This window comes from Nomascus leucogenys, chromosome 13 (genome assembly GCF_006542625.1).
Source record: "Nomascus leucogenys isolate Asia chromosome 13, Asia_NLE_v1, whole genome shotgun sequence".
NCBI lineage: Eukaryota > Metazoa > Chordata > Mammalia > Primates > Hylobatidae > Nomascus > Nomascus leucogenys.
In genome coordinates, this window is record NC_044393.1 from 89,059,046 (window position 1) to 89,077,161 (window position 18,116).

The window sequence follows — 18,116 nt, forward strand, 5'->3', positions numbered from 1 at the left end:
GGTGATAGAGGTCAGAACGGTGGTGAACGATGGGAGTAGGCACTGACTGGAAGGAGATGGGGTGAGGAAAATGATCTGTATCTCAATCAGAATGCTGGCTACACAAGTGTATGCATTTGTCAAAACTCACTGAGCTGTACGCTTAATATCTAGGCTCTTCGCTGGGTGTAAATTTTGCCTCAAAAACAAAGATTGGGGTGGTATGTGAGCCATTTAATCCTCCTAACAGGAGTAATTGGTTTCACATACTTTACCAATAGCAATTTGCATATAATTGCACTCTAAGTGCAAATTTATTTTATACACTCAAAAAGTAGGCTCAAATTCTCTTCTTGGCAACATATTTCAGCAAGTTCATTGAAAAATATGTTAAGTATTAGAAAAGAAGGCTATCCGGGAATTCCCTATTTACTCTGAATTGACTAAGGGAAAATACTAGGACATGCTTGAGGGAAAAAAAAGTTAGTTAAACCATAAACAGCAATTCAGCGGTATGGCTGTATAGGCCAAAGGCTAAAATTTCACAAATAGAAATGATCACCTCTCGCTTTTCTGTAATAATGAGTATAGATGTACATGATCAATCCCAGCACCAAACAACTGAGAACTTAATACTTGGTATTGGTACCATTTTCTCCTTTCCCCATTGCTCCTGGTCTGAAAGGAGATGGAGGTGGGAGAACAAAGCCACCAAACTGCCAGTATGAACGCTGACTTTCGATCCCAGCCCACCTTCTACCTCCAGACTAGGCTGCTTACAGTGGGTGTGTGTGTGTGTGTGTGTGTGTGTGCGTGCGTGCGCACACACGCGCACGCAGGGTATCAAAACTAAACACTGCTGTTTAAGCTAAACTTCCTTCACCACACACAGAAGCCCAGGCACAAAGCAGAGACAAGGGACATATTTCCTACCTTTCTATTTTGGGATTGCAATATGCCTCTTCAATAAGTTCCATGTTGTTCAAATCCTTCCATTTGCCTCTATCCAAGAATTGCCATCGATACGGCAAATGGAAATGAACTCTATGGCACTTATCTGAAATAAAAACATAAAGGAGTAAGATAGCTTGGCAATCCGCAGCACACCCTAGCCTTGTGGTTGTCAACAGGGATGGTTCTGCCCGCTGACCTGGGAACATTCTGAAATGTGTGGTGGAGTCTGTTTTTTCAGTGCAGGCATGCCTGAGCATTTAGATATGGAAACACTTTTTGTATTTTATTATATACATTGCTATGATTTAAATGTCTGTCCCTTTTAAAACTCTTGTTACAACTTAATCGCCAAAGTGATAGTATTGAGCGGTAAGGCCTTTAAGAGGTGACTGGGTCATAGATGAATGGATTAATGGGTGTATGGATTATCATGGGAGTGGAACTGGTGGCTTTAGAAGAGGAAGCGAGACCTGAGCTAGCATGGTCAGCCCCCTTGCCATGTGATGCCCTGCAGCACCTCAGGACTCTGCAGTCCCCACCAGCTCAAAGGCCCTCATCAGATGCAGGCCCTTGACCCTGGACTTCTCAGCCTCCATAAAGGTAAGTAAGACATAAATTCCTTTTCTTTATAAATTATCCAGTTTCAGGCATTCTGTTATAAGCAACAAAATGGACTAAGATATACATATTCCTTATGTCTCACTTTTTAACAGGACCTTACTTTTTTTTTTTTGAGACAGGGTCTCACTGTGTCACCCAGGCTGGGGTGTAGTGGCACAATCACGGCTCACTGCAGCCTCAACCTCCCAGGCTCAGGTGATCCTCCCATCTCAGCCTCCTCAGTAGCTGGGATTACAGGTGTGTGCCACCACACAGCTAATTTTTGTATTTTTTGTAGAGACAAGGTTTCACCACGTTGGCCAGACTAGTCTCGAACTTCTGGCCTCAAGTGATCCACCCATCCTGGCCTCCCAAAGTGCTGGCATTACAAGTGTGAGCCACCACACCTGGCAATTTTTTAGAAATACGTATGTTGATAGTTTATATCATCTATGAATTTTATTTAATGAGAGTAAGAAACTGATCATGAGAAGGTCAAAGGTCTCATCACTGCAGGGGGCAGTCTGACTCCTCAATATCACTCTCCATGTGGCAGGTGGATGGGCAGAGATCACATCAAAGACAGAGCCAGATTCATCTCTACCAGAAATCCATCCCAACCCAACACGTCCAACTGAAGGCAGGTCAGCAGCATGGTTATAGGCTCCTTGGATCTCTTCTGGCTAACAACATGCTCACTCCTTCCCTGACACACTCCCACCAACATCCACACAATGGCCCAGACCTATGGGTTCCAGTAGGCTGCTCCCCTCACCAACCTCATGTTCCTCCTGGGCAGCCAGATCCTCACTTCTCTCATCACTCCAAGCACACACTGCCTGCCCTGTCTTTGCTGGTGCCTGCCACCACTGGGAACGCCACCCACACCCTCTCCCTACCTGTCAACAGCCCATGTGAGGTTCTGCTACATCCACACAGAGAAGTGTCAGGAGAGGACAGGGAGAAAGGAGAGAAAAAGAATGAGAAGCTCTTTGCACTGTGACATGCAGCTAGCTACCTCCGAGATATTTGCTCTAAGGCAGAAAGATAGAGAACAAGGTGCAGAATGCCTCTATTTGGGTAAAAAATAGAAAAAAAAATAAGCTTAGAGATATTCTAACTAAACACACACATATGCACATATTATTTCTTGCAGAGGGAACCTGGTAGCTGGAGACAAAGTTATGAGCAAAGACTTCTGTCATTTTGACATGTTTTGAACTTTGAACCACAAGAAGATATAATATATTCCAAAAATTACACATCTAATTAAGTGAAAAAGGTAGAAAGCCATGCTAGTGTGCCTGTATAAGAAGGAAACTGAACAGACACATACCCTTGTACATGTATAAAGCCTCGATGGGAGGATATTCAAGGAATGGATAATTACAGCTGTTTCTTGGAGGGGACTTGAGTTCTGAAGAAAACTGGTGTGAGGGGGACTTATTTCTTACTGAGTGTCCTTTGTACATTTTTAATTCATATTTCAAAATAATAATGAAACTAGCTAATTTGATACTTGAAAAAAATTAAAATTTTCTAAAATCGTGTGCATTTTTTCAGGCACATCTCAATGCCACTTCTTTCCCTGGCTCTGCAAAAGCACCATGGTGGGGGAAGTCCCATGGAAGAGAGTGGGAGGGTGCCTGGGATTGTGTGACCAGGTATGGGGCTGAGAAGACAGGGCAGAAGAGAGTGCCAGGCCGAGGACTGAGGGAACAAGGCGGGGACACCCAAGCAAGGAAACTCCTCTAAGTTCAACAAGGCTGAAAACAGCCACACCAGGGACTGAAGATCTCCTAACTTGTCCAGTTTGAACATGGACAGCTCACTAGGTCAGGAACCTCTTGAACTCTCTCAAGCAGGTGTGTACACAACAGATAATTAAAGGGCTGGGCCAGAGAAGACAAATAGCTATGGTCCAAGGTCACGACCAACCAGAGTTCCTGTTCCCTCCCTGAAAGGCATTAGAGGAAATGATCAGGGATGAGAGCAGAAGGCCACCCCAGGGCATCCCAGTATTCAAATGCTATACCTACAAACCCCAGGCACAGGTGTACTATGGACAGCCTGAGACAGGCTCTCCCTGCAAGCAGGCACATCCTGGGGAAGGTACACTCCATAGGGCCCTCCAGGCTGATGCTTCCTCGAGAAGGACAGCCAGGGGAAGGCACTATAATCAAACAGCAGGCCTGAGGCTTCCGTTCTGAATCAAAGCTGAGCTATAGACCACACTGTTCACAGCTGGAAGGTACCCAGGACAGGAGGCACCACGTAAGCCACTGCAGCCACAGCAGCTGGTGAGAGCCTAGTCCCAGCACAGCGGTAGAGACATAAGGTCCTTTCCCTTGTCCTGGTCTTCCTGTCCCCTTTCTCAACTTATTTTCCTTCCTTCTAATGTTCCCTACCTCACTTTGGCATTCCAGGGGCTTTCTAGGAGGTGAGTCACAGAAATCAAATCAATTTGGCAGACAAAACACCACATCTACCCCAGCCCTTCCTCCCTATAGTCCTTGAAATAACAGGCCAGAGAGAAGAATAAATCCAAAAGCACTGGAAAACAATAAAAAATACCATCAAAAGACCAGAATTATTCAAGAATTGCTAAAACTATGGAGCAATGAGAATCAAATAGATATAAAAAGGAGAGAGAAAAATGCAGACAAAATGTGCAGAACATACCGCAGAAGTAGAAAAGATCTGGGGTCATCACAGATTCACAGTCAGATGAAGCCAGGAGCAAGAAAGATACCCAGGCCAATCCCAGTGACAACAAGGGAGCCCCTGGCAGAGGCACTCCCTTCCCCTAACTTGCTTGTGTGAAGGAAGCTTGCTGTGCACTTCCTAGTTAAACTAAGTGTGAATATAAGGGTTAGAGCGAGAGAAAAGCAAATGAGATGACCACCAAAGCCCCCGTCCCAGTCCTAGGCTACATGCCAGCCACCCACCTCACCAAGCAGGACCTTCTGCCTCTTCCCCACCATCACTAGAATGAGGGCCTGGAATCCAAATCAGCCCCATGGAAATCAACCAACAGGTATACAGGATTCTCAAGCACCAACGTGACAGACAACCAAGAATCACTCAACACATGAGGGAAAACAATTCGAAGAGAGGCAGCAACTCACACAGAAGCAGCGATACCTACGGAGAGAATGATCAGAGTTAAGAGAACAAGTGTTCACAGCTAGACTTCAACCTAAATGCCTAGCCCCTGAAACTTCTAGGAAAACACCATAAGAGAAAACATTTTGTAGGCTTAGAATAGGCAAATATTTTTAGGATACAAAAAAAAACTATAAAAGAAAAAAATATTATCTGGACATCACTATTAAAATATCTGTTCTTCAAAATACACCATAAAGGAAATAAACATGAAAGACTGGAAGGATATATCTTCAGTATACATCACATACAAAACACAGCTCAATAATAAGAGATCAAATAACCCAATAAAAATGGGTATAACAGTCACAAAAGACCAATACTGTATGATTCCATTTATATGAAATATTCAAGCAAATCTATAGAGATGGAACCTTCATCTGTAGTCATCAGGAGCTGAGGTGAGGGAAGAATGGTGGCTGACTGCTAATGAAGACGGGGTTACTTTGGAGGTGTTGAAAATGTTTTCATATTGCCTATGATGATGGCTGCCCAATTCTGTGTTAATATTACATATATAAGTGGACTTCAAAAAGTTCATGGAAAACAGAACTAAAAGATAAAAAATATAAACTTTATTTCTCAATATAAGCTCCATCAAGTTCAGGACACTTTTGTAAAAGACGATACCAGCCATTTAGTCCACCCAGAAAGAACTGCGGGTCCTAGGAATTTAACCATGTCAATCCAGTCTTCTTTTTACATTATTAACTGAAGAAAAATGGGTGCCCTTTAAAGATTTTTTTCTTTTTTTTTTTTTTTTTTAGACAGAGTTTCACTCTGTTGCCCAGGCTGGAGTGCAGTGGCATGGTCTCGGCTCACTGCAACCTCCACCTCCCGGGTTCAAGTGACTTTCCTGCCTCATCCTCCCAAGTAGCTGGGATTACAGGTATGTGCCACCATACCCGGCTAATTTTTGTATTTTTAGTAGAGACAGGGTTTCACCATGTTGGCCAGGCAGGTCTCAAACTCCTGGCCTCAAGTGATCCACCTGCCTCGGCCTCTCAAAGTGCTGAGATTACAGGCATGAGCCACCATGACCGGCCTAAAGATTTTTTAGATTAGAAAACAAAAATAAGTCAGAAAGAGCCAAATCAGGACTGTAAGGTGGATGCCTACAGATTTCCCATTGAAACTCTTGCAAAATTGCCCTTGATTGACGAGGAACGAGCAGCAGCCTTGATTGATGAGGAATGAACAGTGGTGGTGAAGGACCCTCTGGCGAAGCTTTCTGGGCATTTTTCTGCTAAAGTTTTGGCTTTCTCAAAACACTCTCATAATAAGCAGATGTTATTGCTCTTTGGCCCTCTAGAAAGCCAACAAGCAAAATGTCTTGAGCATCTCAAAAAACTGTTGCTGTGACTTCTGCTCCTGATCACTTCTGCTGTGACTGGGCCACTTCCTCCTTTTAGGAGCCATTGCTTTGTCTTCAGGATCCTACTGGTAAAGCCATGTTCCATCTCCTGTTACAACTCTTCAGAGAAATGCTTCAGGATCTTGATCCCACTTGTTTAAAATTTCCATTCAAAGTTCTGCTCTTTGCAGCTGATCCAGGCAGAATGGTTTTGGCACCCATAGAGTGGAAAGTTTACTCAAATTTAATTTTTAATTTTTCTGGCAGACAGTATAAACTGAACTAATCAAGATGTCTGGTGTCAGTTACTGTTTGTGCTGTTAATCACTGGTCTTCAATTAAGGAACAAACAACATTAATTTTTTCCCCACAAATTGATATGGATAGCTCCATCTTTAACATTCTCTCATCCCTTCTTAAAATGACTTACTCATTTATAAACTGATTTCTTTGGGACATTGTCCTCATAAACTTTTTTGTAAAGCATCAATTATTTTGTCATTCTGCCACCCAAGAGTCACCATAAATTTGATATTTGTTCTTGCTTCAGCTGCAGCAAAATTCATGTTGCTTTGATAGGGGCTCTTTCCAAATTGATGTCTTATCCTTCTTAGTGCCTCAAGGCACGAAGATATGTTATCACAAGTTAGTATGAATTTATTTTGGTGCAAAACTTTTCAACTCCATGCATAATTTTTTCATAATATGCATTTTCCATGAACTTTCTGAAGATTCCTTGTGTGTGTGTGTGTGTGTGTGTGTGTGTGTGTGTGTGTAAAGCTGTTATATAAAAAATAGGCAAAAGATTTGAGTAGATACTTCACAGAAAATATACAAATGCCCCAAAAGTACATGTGAATAAAAGTTAAACATCATTAATCATCAGGGAAATGCAAATTAAAACCACGAGACATCATCACTCACTGATTAGAATAGCTAAAATTTAAAAGACAATGCCAAGACAATATTTTGCTAAATATTGTATATTTAGCAAAAATATACAACAACTGAAACTCTCACATGTTGCTGATGGGGACATAAAATATTATTATCTATTTTAGGAGACAGTTTGGCAGTTTCTTACAAAGTCAATCACATGACATAACCCAGTAACTATGTCTAAGTCTTTTACCCAAGAGAAATGGAAACATATATCCACATGAAAACTTATACATAAATATTTACAGAAGTTGTATTTGTAAAAGCCAAAAACTGGCAACAGCTCAAATGTTCATCAACATATGAACGGATAAACAAATTGCAGTCAATCATGCAATGGAATACTACCGCACAATAAAAAGAAACAAATTATCGATATGCCAGCATGACTGAATCTCAAAAACATGCTGATGAGAAAAGCCAGGCACAAGATAATACACTGTATGATTCCATTTATGTGAAATTCTAGAAAAGGCAAATCTAATCTATAGTGACAAAAAGTAGATCAGGGATTTCCCTAATGAACTAGGGGGTGAGGATTAATTATAAAGGAGCATAAACAATGTTTTTGGAGGCGGTTCCATATCTTGATGGTAGAGATGATTACATGAGCATATATACTCATCAAAACTCAGTATACATTTAAAATGGTACACTTTATCTTGTGTAAACTACAGCTCAGTAATATTGCTTTCAGAATACACATATATATGTGTATATATATATATAGCTCATATTCTTTGACCTATCATTCCATTCCCCAGAATCTATCTATGGAAATACTCACATATATGTACTTGAATGCTCAATGGAACATCATTATAATCAACTACTACACACTTGTTTTTAAAATGAGGTGGACTTTCACATACTGACATGGAAAAAAAATCTCCAAGATACAATGTTAAGATGAGGTTGAATAATAACATTATCACATGCTCCCATCTGTTTAAAAATATGTAAAACAAATATCACAACCACACGGGAAGTGTTTACCTTTGGGCAAAGACGATGGAGGACTTCTTGCTTCACTCTGTATTACTGAACTGTTTTACAGAGTGAAAGTATTCATTAATTGCTTGGGTAATTTTTAAAAACTGAAAATGAAACAAGAAGTTTGGTGATTGTCAAGGGGAGTCACCAAATTTGAGAACAAACCTTCCTTCAGTCAAAGCCCAGGACAGCACTTAAGAAGAAAACAAAGGTTTAGTGAAAATACAGACACACACATGCACACCAGAATTGCTGCTTCTGATAAAAGAGAGATCACTGGATTGTTCACTGGATCAATACAGAAGAAACCCCCAATTTAAACAACTACTCATCCTCCAAGAGCTAACACAAGTGTTTCCTTCGCAGTGAGGTCCTTTCCAGTTTCTAAGGGAGCTCTCAGCCTATCATCACCCTTATCTTTGTTCCCATTAGGCTGAGCAGTTCCCTGTCCTGTGCAGGTCTGTGACCTCATGCTAAGCTGACCAAAGCTCAATACTTGACACTCATTTGGTGCATGAACCAGTTATGTTCCCAAAAATGATCCACATTTAATTTCTGAAAACTCAAAGAATTGCTACCATCTTCAACTCCCCAACAAAATACCTTCAGAATTGGTTTGGCCAAAGTGCCAAGCCCTGATCCTCTCCGGATGGAGTAGCGGTTTGGTAGGGGGTGACTTCAGAGCACAGCTCTGGGAATGACAAGCAGTTACCCCTCCCACAAGTGGGATGAAGGAACCTCCTCCAACTTACCTTGAAAGCTACAACTTTTCCGGATATGGTACAAACAGATCTGATCACTCTCCTCCTGGCTAAGAGTGTTTGGGGACACAGAACCTGGACTGTCTTTTCTTTCTGCAAAGAAACACCACAAAGATATGTCACCTTCTGATATGGGGTACAAAAGAGAGTCAAAGAGGATTCATTCAGTTCTCTGCACAAAAGTGGACAAGGCAAGCTCACAAAGCCCTATCGTGTTTGGGATGAAAGTGCTCCTGCACAGGTGGATCCTCTAGTGACAGGCTGCCAGCCTGATGCCACACGGCTGCTTGCCAGATCCAGGACTCCATGAAGGGACTCCTTTCTCAACTCTTGCTGTCCACCCAATTCACTAGGAGACCCATTTAAAAACACAAGTGCCTGATTCTGCCCTAGACTGACTTCACCCCAGACTGACTGAATCAGAACCTCCAGGGGTGGGGCTCGGGACACTTTTGTAATAAGGGGAGAACCACTGTCTTACATGTTGAGGCATCTGACAATTCCTTCTATGCCTAAGGGTGTGATGACCCCTGAGGGCAAACAGAGGGCTACTTTTTATAAACTAGATTTGAGGCTATATAACAAACATTCATTAATGAACTATCAGAATTGGGTACTAATACCAAGAAAAGAGTAATAAATAGAAAGTCCACATTTCAAAATGGAGCTCCTTTAATTAATTTCAGGTGTATTATCAGGATCTTAATATAAAAAGGGCACATAAATACTTTCTATTTTACCTTTACTAGCACCATGCCAATGAGTCTTTACCTATGACATTTACCCTCACCCAGCTACCCCCAAATGAGCACATAAAATTAATTTGCAATCCCTATTTAGTGTCACCTGTCATTTTGTTATTCATCTTCCCTTTTCTCTTTATAAGCCCCTGAGATACTTCACTCGAAATCTAGGTCTATGGGACCCAGAAGGTCATCTCCCTCTCTCCCCACGATGGTGACTGCTCTTGCAGCTGACATCACTGGCAGTGGATCCCTCCTCCCTTTCTGACAAGGCTGTAATCCAACTGTATTCAGGGCTGTAAGATACTCTTAAAGATCTATTTAATACAAAACCTGTCTATTTCTAGGCTTCCTACAACTGAAAGAAATTAACAAAACATAATTGAAGACAATGTAAAGAAAAAACAAATACAAAAGACAACTTTTAAATATAAAAGTCAGGTACAATTAGAGTGGTGCTTTGTTTGTAGGTAGTCCTGGCATGCAACTGACATTCTAGGAAGTGCTCTATTAAAACTGTAGCCACCACTACAGCTAACTGAGAGGGTTTGATTCTGCTCTGAGGGGAGGCATGTCTCAGCTTCACCAAGGAATAACCAGCGCCCAAGACAGTGCCCAGCATGTGGCAAGCACACAAAGGTGCTGAATGAAAGAGTGGGTAACATAACAGCCAGCCAATGGCTGATACTGTGAAATCCAACGAATGCCAGTGTATCATAATCTCCCTGACAGACCACATTATTCATCTGCCCCACAAGAGATACTCAAGAAATGCTTATTAAATAAAAATCTCTGCTCAAAACCTGCCTGTCACTAAACCTGACAGTCTTTTTTAAAAAATAAGTATCCTAGCACACTCATTCATTCAACAAATGTCAGAGTACCTACTGTGGGCCAGACACTGTCTAGGTGCTGGAGATGAGCAGGGAACAAAGCAAATTTACAATGGCTCAGAAACTCTACTTGCTGATGTCAGGAATATGGCCAATGCCATAATTAAGGTATGCTTCTTTCACTCATTTTGTAAAATCAGAATACAACACAAGGGATACTCCCCACAGCTGTGCAGCACAGCATTCCTAACTTTGAGTTCTTCCCTGAAGAGCATGCTCTCGTAGGGATGAAGATAGGGGTGACTGCACAGGGGGAGAAGCCAAGTCTCCCATTTCAGTGCAGACTAGGCCCATCCAGAATTCAGTCACCATCAATACCGATTCACATTTGTCTAGGATGGGATGCTTGATCATGTCTATAATTTCAACTTATCCTCACCCCTGCACTCCCTGCCTTGTTAGGAAAGCATCAACTCCATTTTACTAAAAGCAGCACCAGACTTGCCCAAAGTCACACATTCCGTGTAATGGCTAGCTGGAATCCGGGAACCCCCAGCCCAGGACCTCCCGTGCTCCCCACCAGCCTTACCACTCCCCACCAGCCTTACCTCCCCACCAGCCTTACCTCCCCACCAGCCTTACCAGAAGTCCCCTGTGGGACAAAAGGAGGAGGCACTCTGCTGGAGGCAGAGCTCTTATTCTTGATGTCATGTGCATTTCTATAAATGGTAGGCAGCCTGCTCACCAGGTCTGAGCTCATACCCAACTTCTCCAATTTTTCCAGATTCTCAGAATTAGAGATATCATGGGATCTCTTACAGCTAGTGCCAAACTTGCATTCCCCCTGTAAAAAATACTGGCAGATATGGAGCTTGATGCACTGCTTTTGAAAGGCACAAGAGCCGTGGGGTCCATCTCCTTTGTTGTAATGTTGGCAAATCTGTTGATAGAGAGGGGAAAAAACCACCAGTTCAGGAAGGTCTCACACGACACCACCTCCCCAGTGGCCAGTCCACGGGTGAGAAAGGGGCTTCACAAGCTGTGATTCCATCATCCACACAGAACACAGCTATTACATCCCTCACTCTAGATGACAGCTGCTAACAAATGCCCTTGGCTAAAATGGGAACCAACTGGAAAGGAGACTGCACAGAATCAGTCCCTCCACTGGGAAAATCCAAGAACTTCAAAGTGACTAGAGCTGCTCCTTTCACATGAGACAATGCAAATCAAATGGCTACATCCTAAGGACCACTACAATCTACCTATACTCTTCCCCCACTGACTCATCAACTCTCCCTTCCCCAAGCCCCAGTTTTCTCTGAGCTCTCTTTTCTACAATTCAAAGTCAAAGAGGCTCTGAGGGCTTAAAGCATCTTAGAGAAGGCCAAATACCACCCTTTCATTTCTCAATGGAGCACACTGAGAGGCTCAGAGAAGTTACAGAATCAGCCCTAGTCACACGGCTATCCATGGCATCTGGCACATATGATGTTTGTTGAACTGGGTTGTTGGCAAAGCTGGCCCTTGAACTTCAAATGCTCCTTCTGCTCCACATTTCCAAATTTCTGCAGGTGGAAACCAGACCAGAGACCACCAAGGGCCCACCCATTCCACTTACAGTCATTACATTTCCCAAGATACAGGAATGTCCCCAGGGAACTGTGGAACCCAGATTTCCCCTGGCACTCACTTCTGGCAAAAGCCAGGGGTCGTTCTGAAACAAGAGTTGGCATAGCTCGTTATAGCTCAGGTGGTCAACGCCATGAGTTCTCAGCACACTCAAGTTGTGTTCGGTTGTCAAGCTGTGACTATTCCTACAGTTCTTCCTGCAAAGAAGCAGAGCTGGTGTTATATGTCAAATTGAGTCTCCTCAAAATTCCTATGTTGGAGTCCTAACTCCCAGGACCTCAGGATACGGCTTTATTTGGCAAGAAGGTCTCTAAAAAAGTAATTAAGTTAAAAAGAGGTCAATAGGGTGGGCCCCAAACCCACATGACTACTGTCCTTATAAGAAGAGATTTGGCCAAGCGCGGTGGCTCATGCCTGTAATCCCAGCACTTTGGGAGGCCAAGGCGGGAGGATCACGAGGTCAGGAGATCGAGACCATCCTGGCTAACACAGTGAAACCCCATCTCTACTAAAAATACAAAAAATTAGCTGGGCGTGGTGGTGAGCACCTGTAGTCCCAGCTACTCTGGAGGCTGAGGCAGGAGAATGGCATGAACCCGAGAGGTGGAGCTTGCAGTGAGCCACTGCACTCCAGCCTGGGCAACAGAGCGAGACTCAGTCTCAAAAAAAAAAAAAAGAAAGAAAAGAAGAGATTGGGGCACAGACACACACAGAGGGAAGACCATGCGAGGACACGGTGAGAAGGTGGCCATGTACAAGCCAAAGAGAGGGGCCTCAGAAGAAATCAACCCTGCCACCTTGACCTCAGACTTCTAGCCTCCAGAACTGTGAGAAAGTCAATTTCTGTTGTTTAAGCCTCCTAGTCTATGGTACTTTGTTATGGCAGCACTGGCAAACTGAAAGCTGATAAAATCAGTCTTCATGACAATTTTTCAGAAACACTTCCTGACAGTGTTTACAAGCACCAGAGAAAAACCAGCATGTAGGCTGGGTGCGGTGGCTCACGCCTATAATCCCAGCACTCTAGGAGGCCGAGGTGGGTGGATCACTTGAGGTTGGGAGTTCGAGACTAGCCTGGCCAACATGAAGAAACCCTGTCCCTACTAAAAATACAAAATTAGCCAGGCAAGGTGGTGCATGCCTGTAATCCCAGCTACTCAGGAGGCTGAGGCAGGACAATCGCTTGAACCCAGGAGGCGGAGGCTGTGGTGAGCCAAGATCGCGCCATTGCACTCCAGCCTGGGCAACAAGAGCGAGACTGTCTCAAAAAAAAAAAAAAAAAAAAAAGAAAAACCAGCATGTCTACATGACAACAACAAAAAAATCCAATGTGTATTTACCAAGGAGGAGATGGGGCCTTGCAAGGTCTAAGGCCCAGGACAGCGCCTCTGAACAAGCATTTGATGAGAATGACAAAGAGGAGTTGCTGCACAGCAGTCAGTCAGTAAGCAGTTAGCCACAGGCTGAATCAACAAGCATGGCATCTTTTCATTATAGGTTACATATGTGCATGCATGCAGGCATGTATACACACACACACAGAGCCCTGAACCCAACTCTCTTTTTTTTTTTTTTTTTTTTTTTTTCTCTTCCTCCATTCTTTCCATCCACAAGCGTCTGATAAGCACCAGGGTGAGCCAGACACTGGCACCATGCCCTGAGAACCCAAAGATAAACCTTTAAATGACTGCCTGAGTCACCAGGACCCAGAAGAGTCAGGCCAACAGCATTTGTTTGACTCTGGCACTGCCATGCCTCCTATGCCACATCTCAGGAGAATGCCAAACCCTGATCCACCCCAAACCTGCATCTTTTACAGAATCCCCCAGCTCAGTAAAAGGCAACTTCCCTCTCCCACTGCACAGACCAAAAACTCTGAAGCCATCCTTGCCTGCTCTCTTTCCCTCATCTAGTGGAGGTGACAGACATAGAGGGGACTCTGATACGGAGTGGAAAGTGCAACGTCAGCTGTGGTCAGAATCCATCAGCGCAGAGTGGAAGGGCACCTGAGCCAGTCAGGGCTGGGAGAGAACTGGGGAAGAAATCAGGGGAGCATGCTGGATGGCATAAAGCCTGAGTGGAATACTTAAAGGGTGAGGAGGAGACAGCAAGAGAAAGGAAGAACATTCCAGAAGAGGGGCAAATAATTTGGTGCTGCCAGAGCCAAATATATCTAATAAGTGTAATGATGACTGATGATAACAATGATAATGACAACTAAAATTTATTGAGCAACTGCCAAATATCGGGGATTGCCAAAATGTTTTACGAGTTAACTCATTCAGTCCTCAACCAGCCTGTGAGGGGAGTAATATCATTAACTCCACTTTGCAGATGAGGGAACTGAGACCTGGAGGTAAAGTCACTCGCCCAAAGCCACCAGCTAGCACGGAGCAGAGCCCAGGTTGAAACAAGGTGGGCTGGATCTTGGCACTGTGCCCTAGACCACCAGGCTCAATGCCTCCTGAGCAGGGAACTAACAGTCAGGGACCCAGGACTCCGCACCAGCTCTGCAGCAGGACTGATGACCTATTTCTAAAAGAACTGACCCTGTGGTTCAGGAAGACAAGCAGAGTCACAGGGGAAGCAGAGAATTGCAGCCAGCCACACCCGCTCTCCCTAAAGTGAGTCAGAAATGGAAGGCTCAAGAAACTCACCTGTGTAAACAAGGAAAAGAGGAAACTGAAGAAAGAAGAAAACTCAAGGTCATCTGAGCCAGTAAATACCACACTACGGATTTCTGAGACAAGTCAGACCTGACCCCACATTTTGGGAACTAGCTTAACAACAGGGCTGCCATCTTTATTTTACCAAATATGAACATGAAACAGATCTACCAGTTACCCCCATGACTGGCTCCATCCAGCCACCATTTACTGTGTACCTTCTTCCTCGTGGGCTGTTGTTCCCTGCTCTCCCCTGGACTGCCTCATCCCTGAAGGCTGATTTCCCCAGAGTTCCACCCTCAGCCTCTTTTCGGGCCTCAGACGCTACCTCAGATCTGATCCACTCCTGGGGCTGCAGCTACAACATACACCACCCAGTATCTCCCAAACCAGCCCAGCGCACTGGGGCCCTGGCCTTCCTCCCAAGCTTCTGACCTGAACAGCTGCCTCCTGGGCATGCTTCCAAACTAAAACCCTCTCTTGCTCTCTCAGTGAACAACACCCAGGCCACCGCAGGAACAGAGACTGAAGAGTCGTCACCTCTCACATATCCTCTCATCACACCGTCACCAACTATCCCAAATTTCTCACACACGTAGCCCTTGGAAAGCTCTAATCTAGATACTTCCAGACAGCTGCTTCCTAGAGACTACCTTTCCCAGCCACCCTACATCTAGACAGAGTCACGAGACAGCTTCTGGTCAATGCGATGTGGGTGAAAGGAAATCCACCACTTCTAGACCTGGCCCACAAAAACCTCCCATGCAACCCTGTTTCAATCAGCCCCCTGGAACTTGATACCTAGGCTGGCCTCAAGAGCCATGTGCTGAGGGGCACAGAGCGGAGGTCAGTCAGCCTGGATCCCTGAATGACTGTATGGATCAAGGCCCCCCACCCCATGCTCACTGCTGGGCCTGACATGAGCAAGAAATATCTATTAAGACAAACATACACACAGACACACAAAACAGGGAGCAAGCGAGAAAGGAGGGAGCAGGGGAGGAAGGAATTCTCCTAGATGACTAGCTTCCCAGTGGTTGCCCCACAATATCCTCCCTTAAATTGGCACCCACACCACTACCTTAGACTTCTTAAAATGCAAACCTGATGGTTGCTCTCTCCTGCCATTTTATCCGCCCCATTACCTTCAGGGTGAGGCCCAAATTATTTAGCATAAACCTCAGCAATCCCTTCCACACATCCCACTGGCCACGTGCTATGCACAGAACATGGACGCTAAGTGCTGGGGAGACAGCTGGAGCCTCTGCCCTCAGGGAGTTTCTATTCTACTGGCAGCTGGGTGCCATGAGGAAAATAAACAGTTCCCTGTGACCAAGAGTAAGGGGAGGAAAAACCCTCAAATGGGATGTGATCTTTAGGTTGAGGCCTGAAGGATTAACAAACAGGGCCAACCAAGAGCAGGAAGGGCACTCCAGGCAGAGCAAAGGCTCCCAGAAATGCCCGGGGCGGGGGCGGGGGGGTGTGTTCCAGGCACAGAAGGGTCCCGGGTGGGCAGGGACTAGTGCCCCAGGACCTTGTGGGCGATGGCAGGGAGCTTGCATTTTCCAGTTTGTAAGCGGATAAATAGGGTTGAACGGGGTTTAAAGATCCCTTCCAGCTGCTGGGCAGAGAAAACCTTCACTGGCCTCAAAGCTGGCAAGGGGCAACCCGCGGCGTCGTGGAGTTCCCCTAGGCCGCCGCCTCCCTGCCTCCCCACCCCACACGGCCACACCCGGGTGTTCCACCCTGCACTACCGAGCTCTATGTAAATCACTCTCTCCCCCCAGGCGTCTAAAGGACCCCACTCGACCCCGAGTCCCTCGCACTGTGCCAGGTACTCCGCAGGTGCTCAATAAACGCTCGCTTTAGTGAATCACGGGGCGAGGCCGGGGCAGAGCGACCGAATTGTCTGCTCAAACTTCAAGTAGGACCCCCAAGCGGGCTGGAAGTGCGTGGGGGCGCGGCGCCTTACCCGGCTCTCAGGAACTTGCAGGCGCCATAGACCATGAACCTGCAGAGGTGCAGCTGCGCGCAGAGCCCTATGCAGCCGGGCTTGGAGCCCTGGTGCGCGCGGCACAGGCGCAGCGACGACGCGGCCAGCACCACGCGCTCCGGGGCCGCGGCTGCGCCGCCCGCCCGCACCGCCACCACGAAGCGCCCACGCTGCCGCAGCAGCCGCTCCAACGCGTCGGCGCTCAAGCCCATCCGCAAGCGGCGCCGCAGCTCGGGCAGCTCCAGGGCGCCCCCGGCCGCGCACAGCACCTGGGTCACCTCACCGACGACGCCGGCCTGGGCCATGGCCGCTGGGCCTGTGCCCGTCGGACTGCGGGTGGCGCGACGCGGACGGCGGCGGACGCTGGCTGGCGGGCGGCTCTCGCAGGGTGGAGACGCCGGCGGGAAACGAAACCGAAAGCGGCCCCGGGCCGGCGAAAAACAGAACCTGTGCGCCCTCGCCACGCCCCCGGCCCGCAGCTGAGCGGCTGCGCCTTCCGCCTCAGGGCCCCCAGCTGTGAGGCCGCCGCCCGACGGGAGCTCTGGAGCTCGTGAGCTCTGGCGTTCGGCCCGGAGCGCGGGCGAGGGCTGTGGCGGCTCGCGGGGGCTAGTCCTTAGTCCCTGAAAATGGCTTCCCTGGATGTTTGAGGGACCAGGAGCCCCAAATGCCGCGATGCTCAGAGCGCCTTCAGTCAGAGGGAGCCTCGAGGGCGGCGGCAGCGCTGGCGGAGCCGGCTGGACACCGCCGGTTAAAGCCGCTCAGCGTCGCCCGGGCCGAGCCCCGGCTTCGTGGACGGCTCACAGAAACAGGGACAACTGACGGGAGCTCCCACCCCTCGAACAAGTGACAAAAGCGATCACTCCGCATGGAAGACGCACATAATTAAATGTTCCTTTCGCCTCGGCGCATCAATGAGTTCCTTCATTTAAACATAAAAGGGTGTGTCCTTTAAAAGAGCAAATCCGTGAGCCGAGATCGTGCCACTGCACTCCAGCCTGGGCGACAGAGCTTGACTCCGTCTCAAAAAAATAAAAAAAAATCCGTTACTCCCAGCCCCTGCTAAGTAACGATTGAACAAATATTTTAGAAGACCCTTCAGAGCAAAGGACCCTCTCACACGCTAAGAGCAATGCGAGTTGTTAGAGCCCTTTGAGGAAGTAATCCAGGAATAGCTATTAAAATTGAAAACGCGCGTGATCTTTGACCCAGCGATCTTTCCTCTCGGAATCTTCCAGAAGTAAAAGGAACAGGAAATAAGTTATGTGTGAAAGTGTTACTGGGGGAACCCTACCTGGGAGGTAGGGTTAAATGGGAACAGTGTGGCTGATCTTTAAAGACTATTACGAAGACTGTTTAACAAGCATGCGTTAGATCTCTGTGTGCGGAAGAGGGACAGACAGCCATGATGTGGTGTTAAACGAGAAAAGATGGCTGTACAGAAATGTCTAAATAATCAAGTTGAATGATCAAGAATTAATTTTTTAAATGGCTGAATAACAAAAAG

General features: G+C 46.1%; 1 protein-coding gene across 1 annotated transcript in view; it reads right to left on the minus strand.

Annotated features, from left to right (window-relative positions):
• PARP12 (poly(ADP-ribose) polymerase family member 12) overlaps positions 1-17,782 on the minus strand; it is a 40,316-nt gene extending 22,534 nt beyond the window's left edge. Inside the window, exons 1-5 of the mRNA XM_030825845.1 lie at positions 16,592-17,782; positions 12,015-12,150; positions 10,964-11,261; positions 8,737-8,838; positions 913-1,036 (exon numbers count right to left, since the gene is read on the minus strand). Of these exons, the coding sequence (XP_030681705.1) occupies positions 913-1,036; positions 8,737-8,838; positions 10,964-11,261; positions 12,015-12,150; positions 16,592-16,917 (986 nt within the window). The 5' untranslated portion in view covers positions 16,918-17,782. The remainder of the gene's footprint in view (positions 1-912; positions 1,037-8,736; positions 8,839-10,963; positions 11,262-12,014; positions 12,151-16,591) is intronic.
• Between the last annotated feature and the right edge of the window lie 334 nt (positions 17,783-18,116).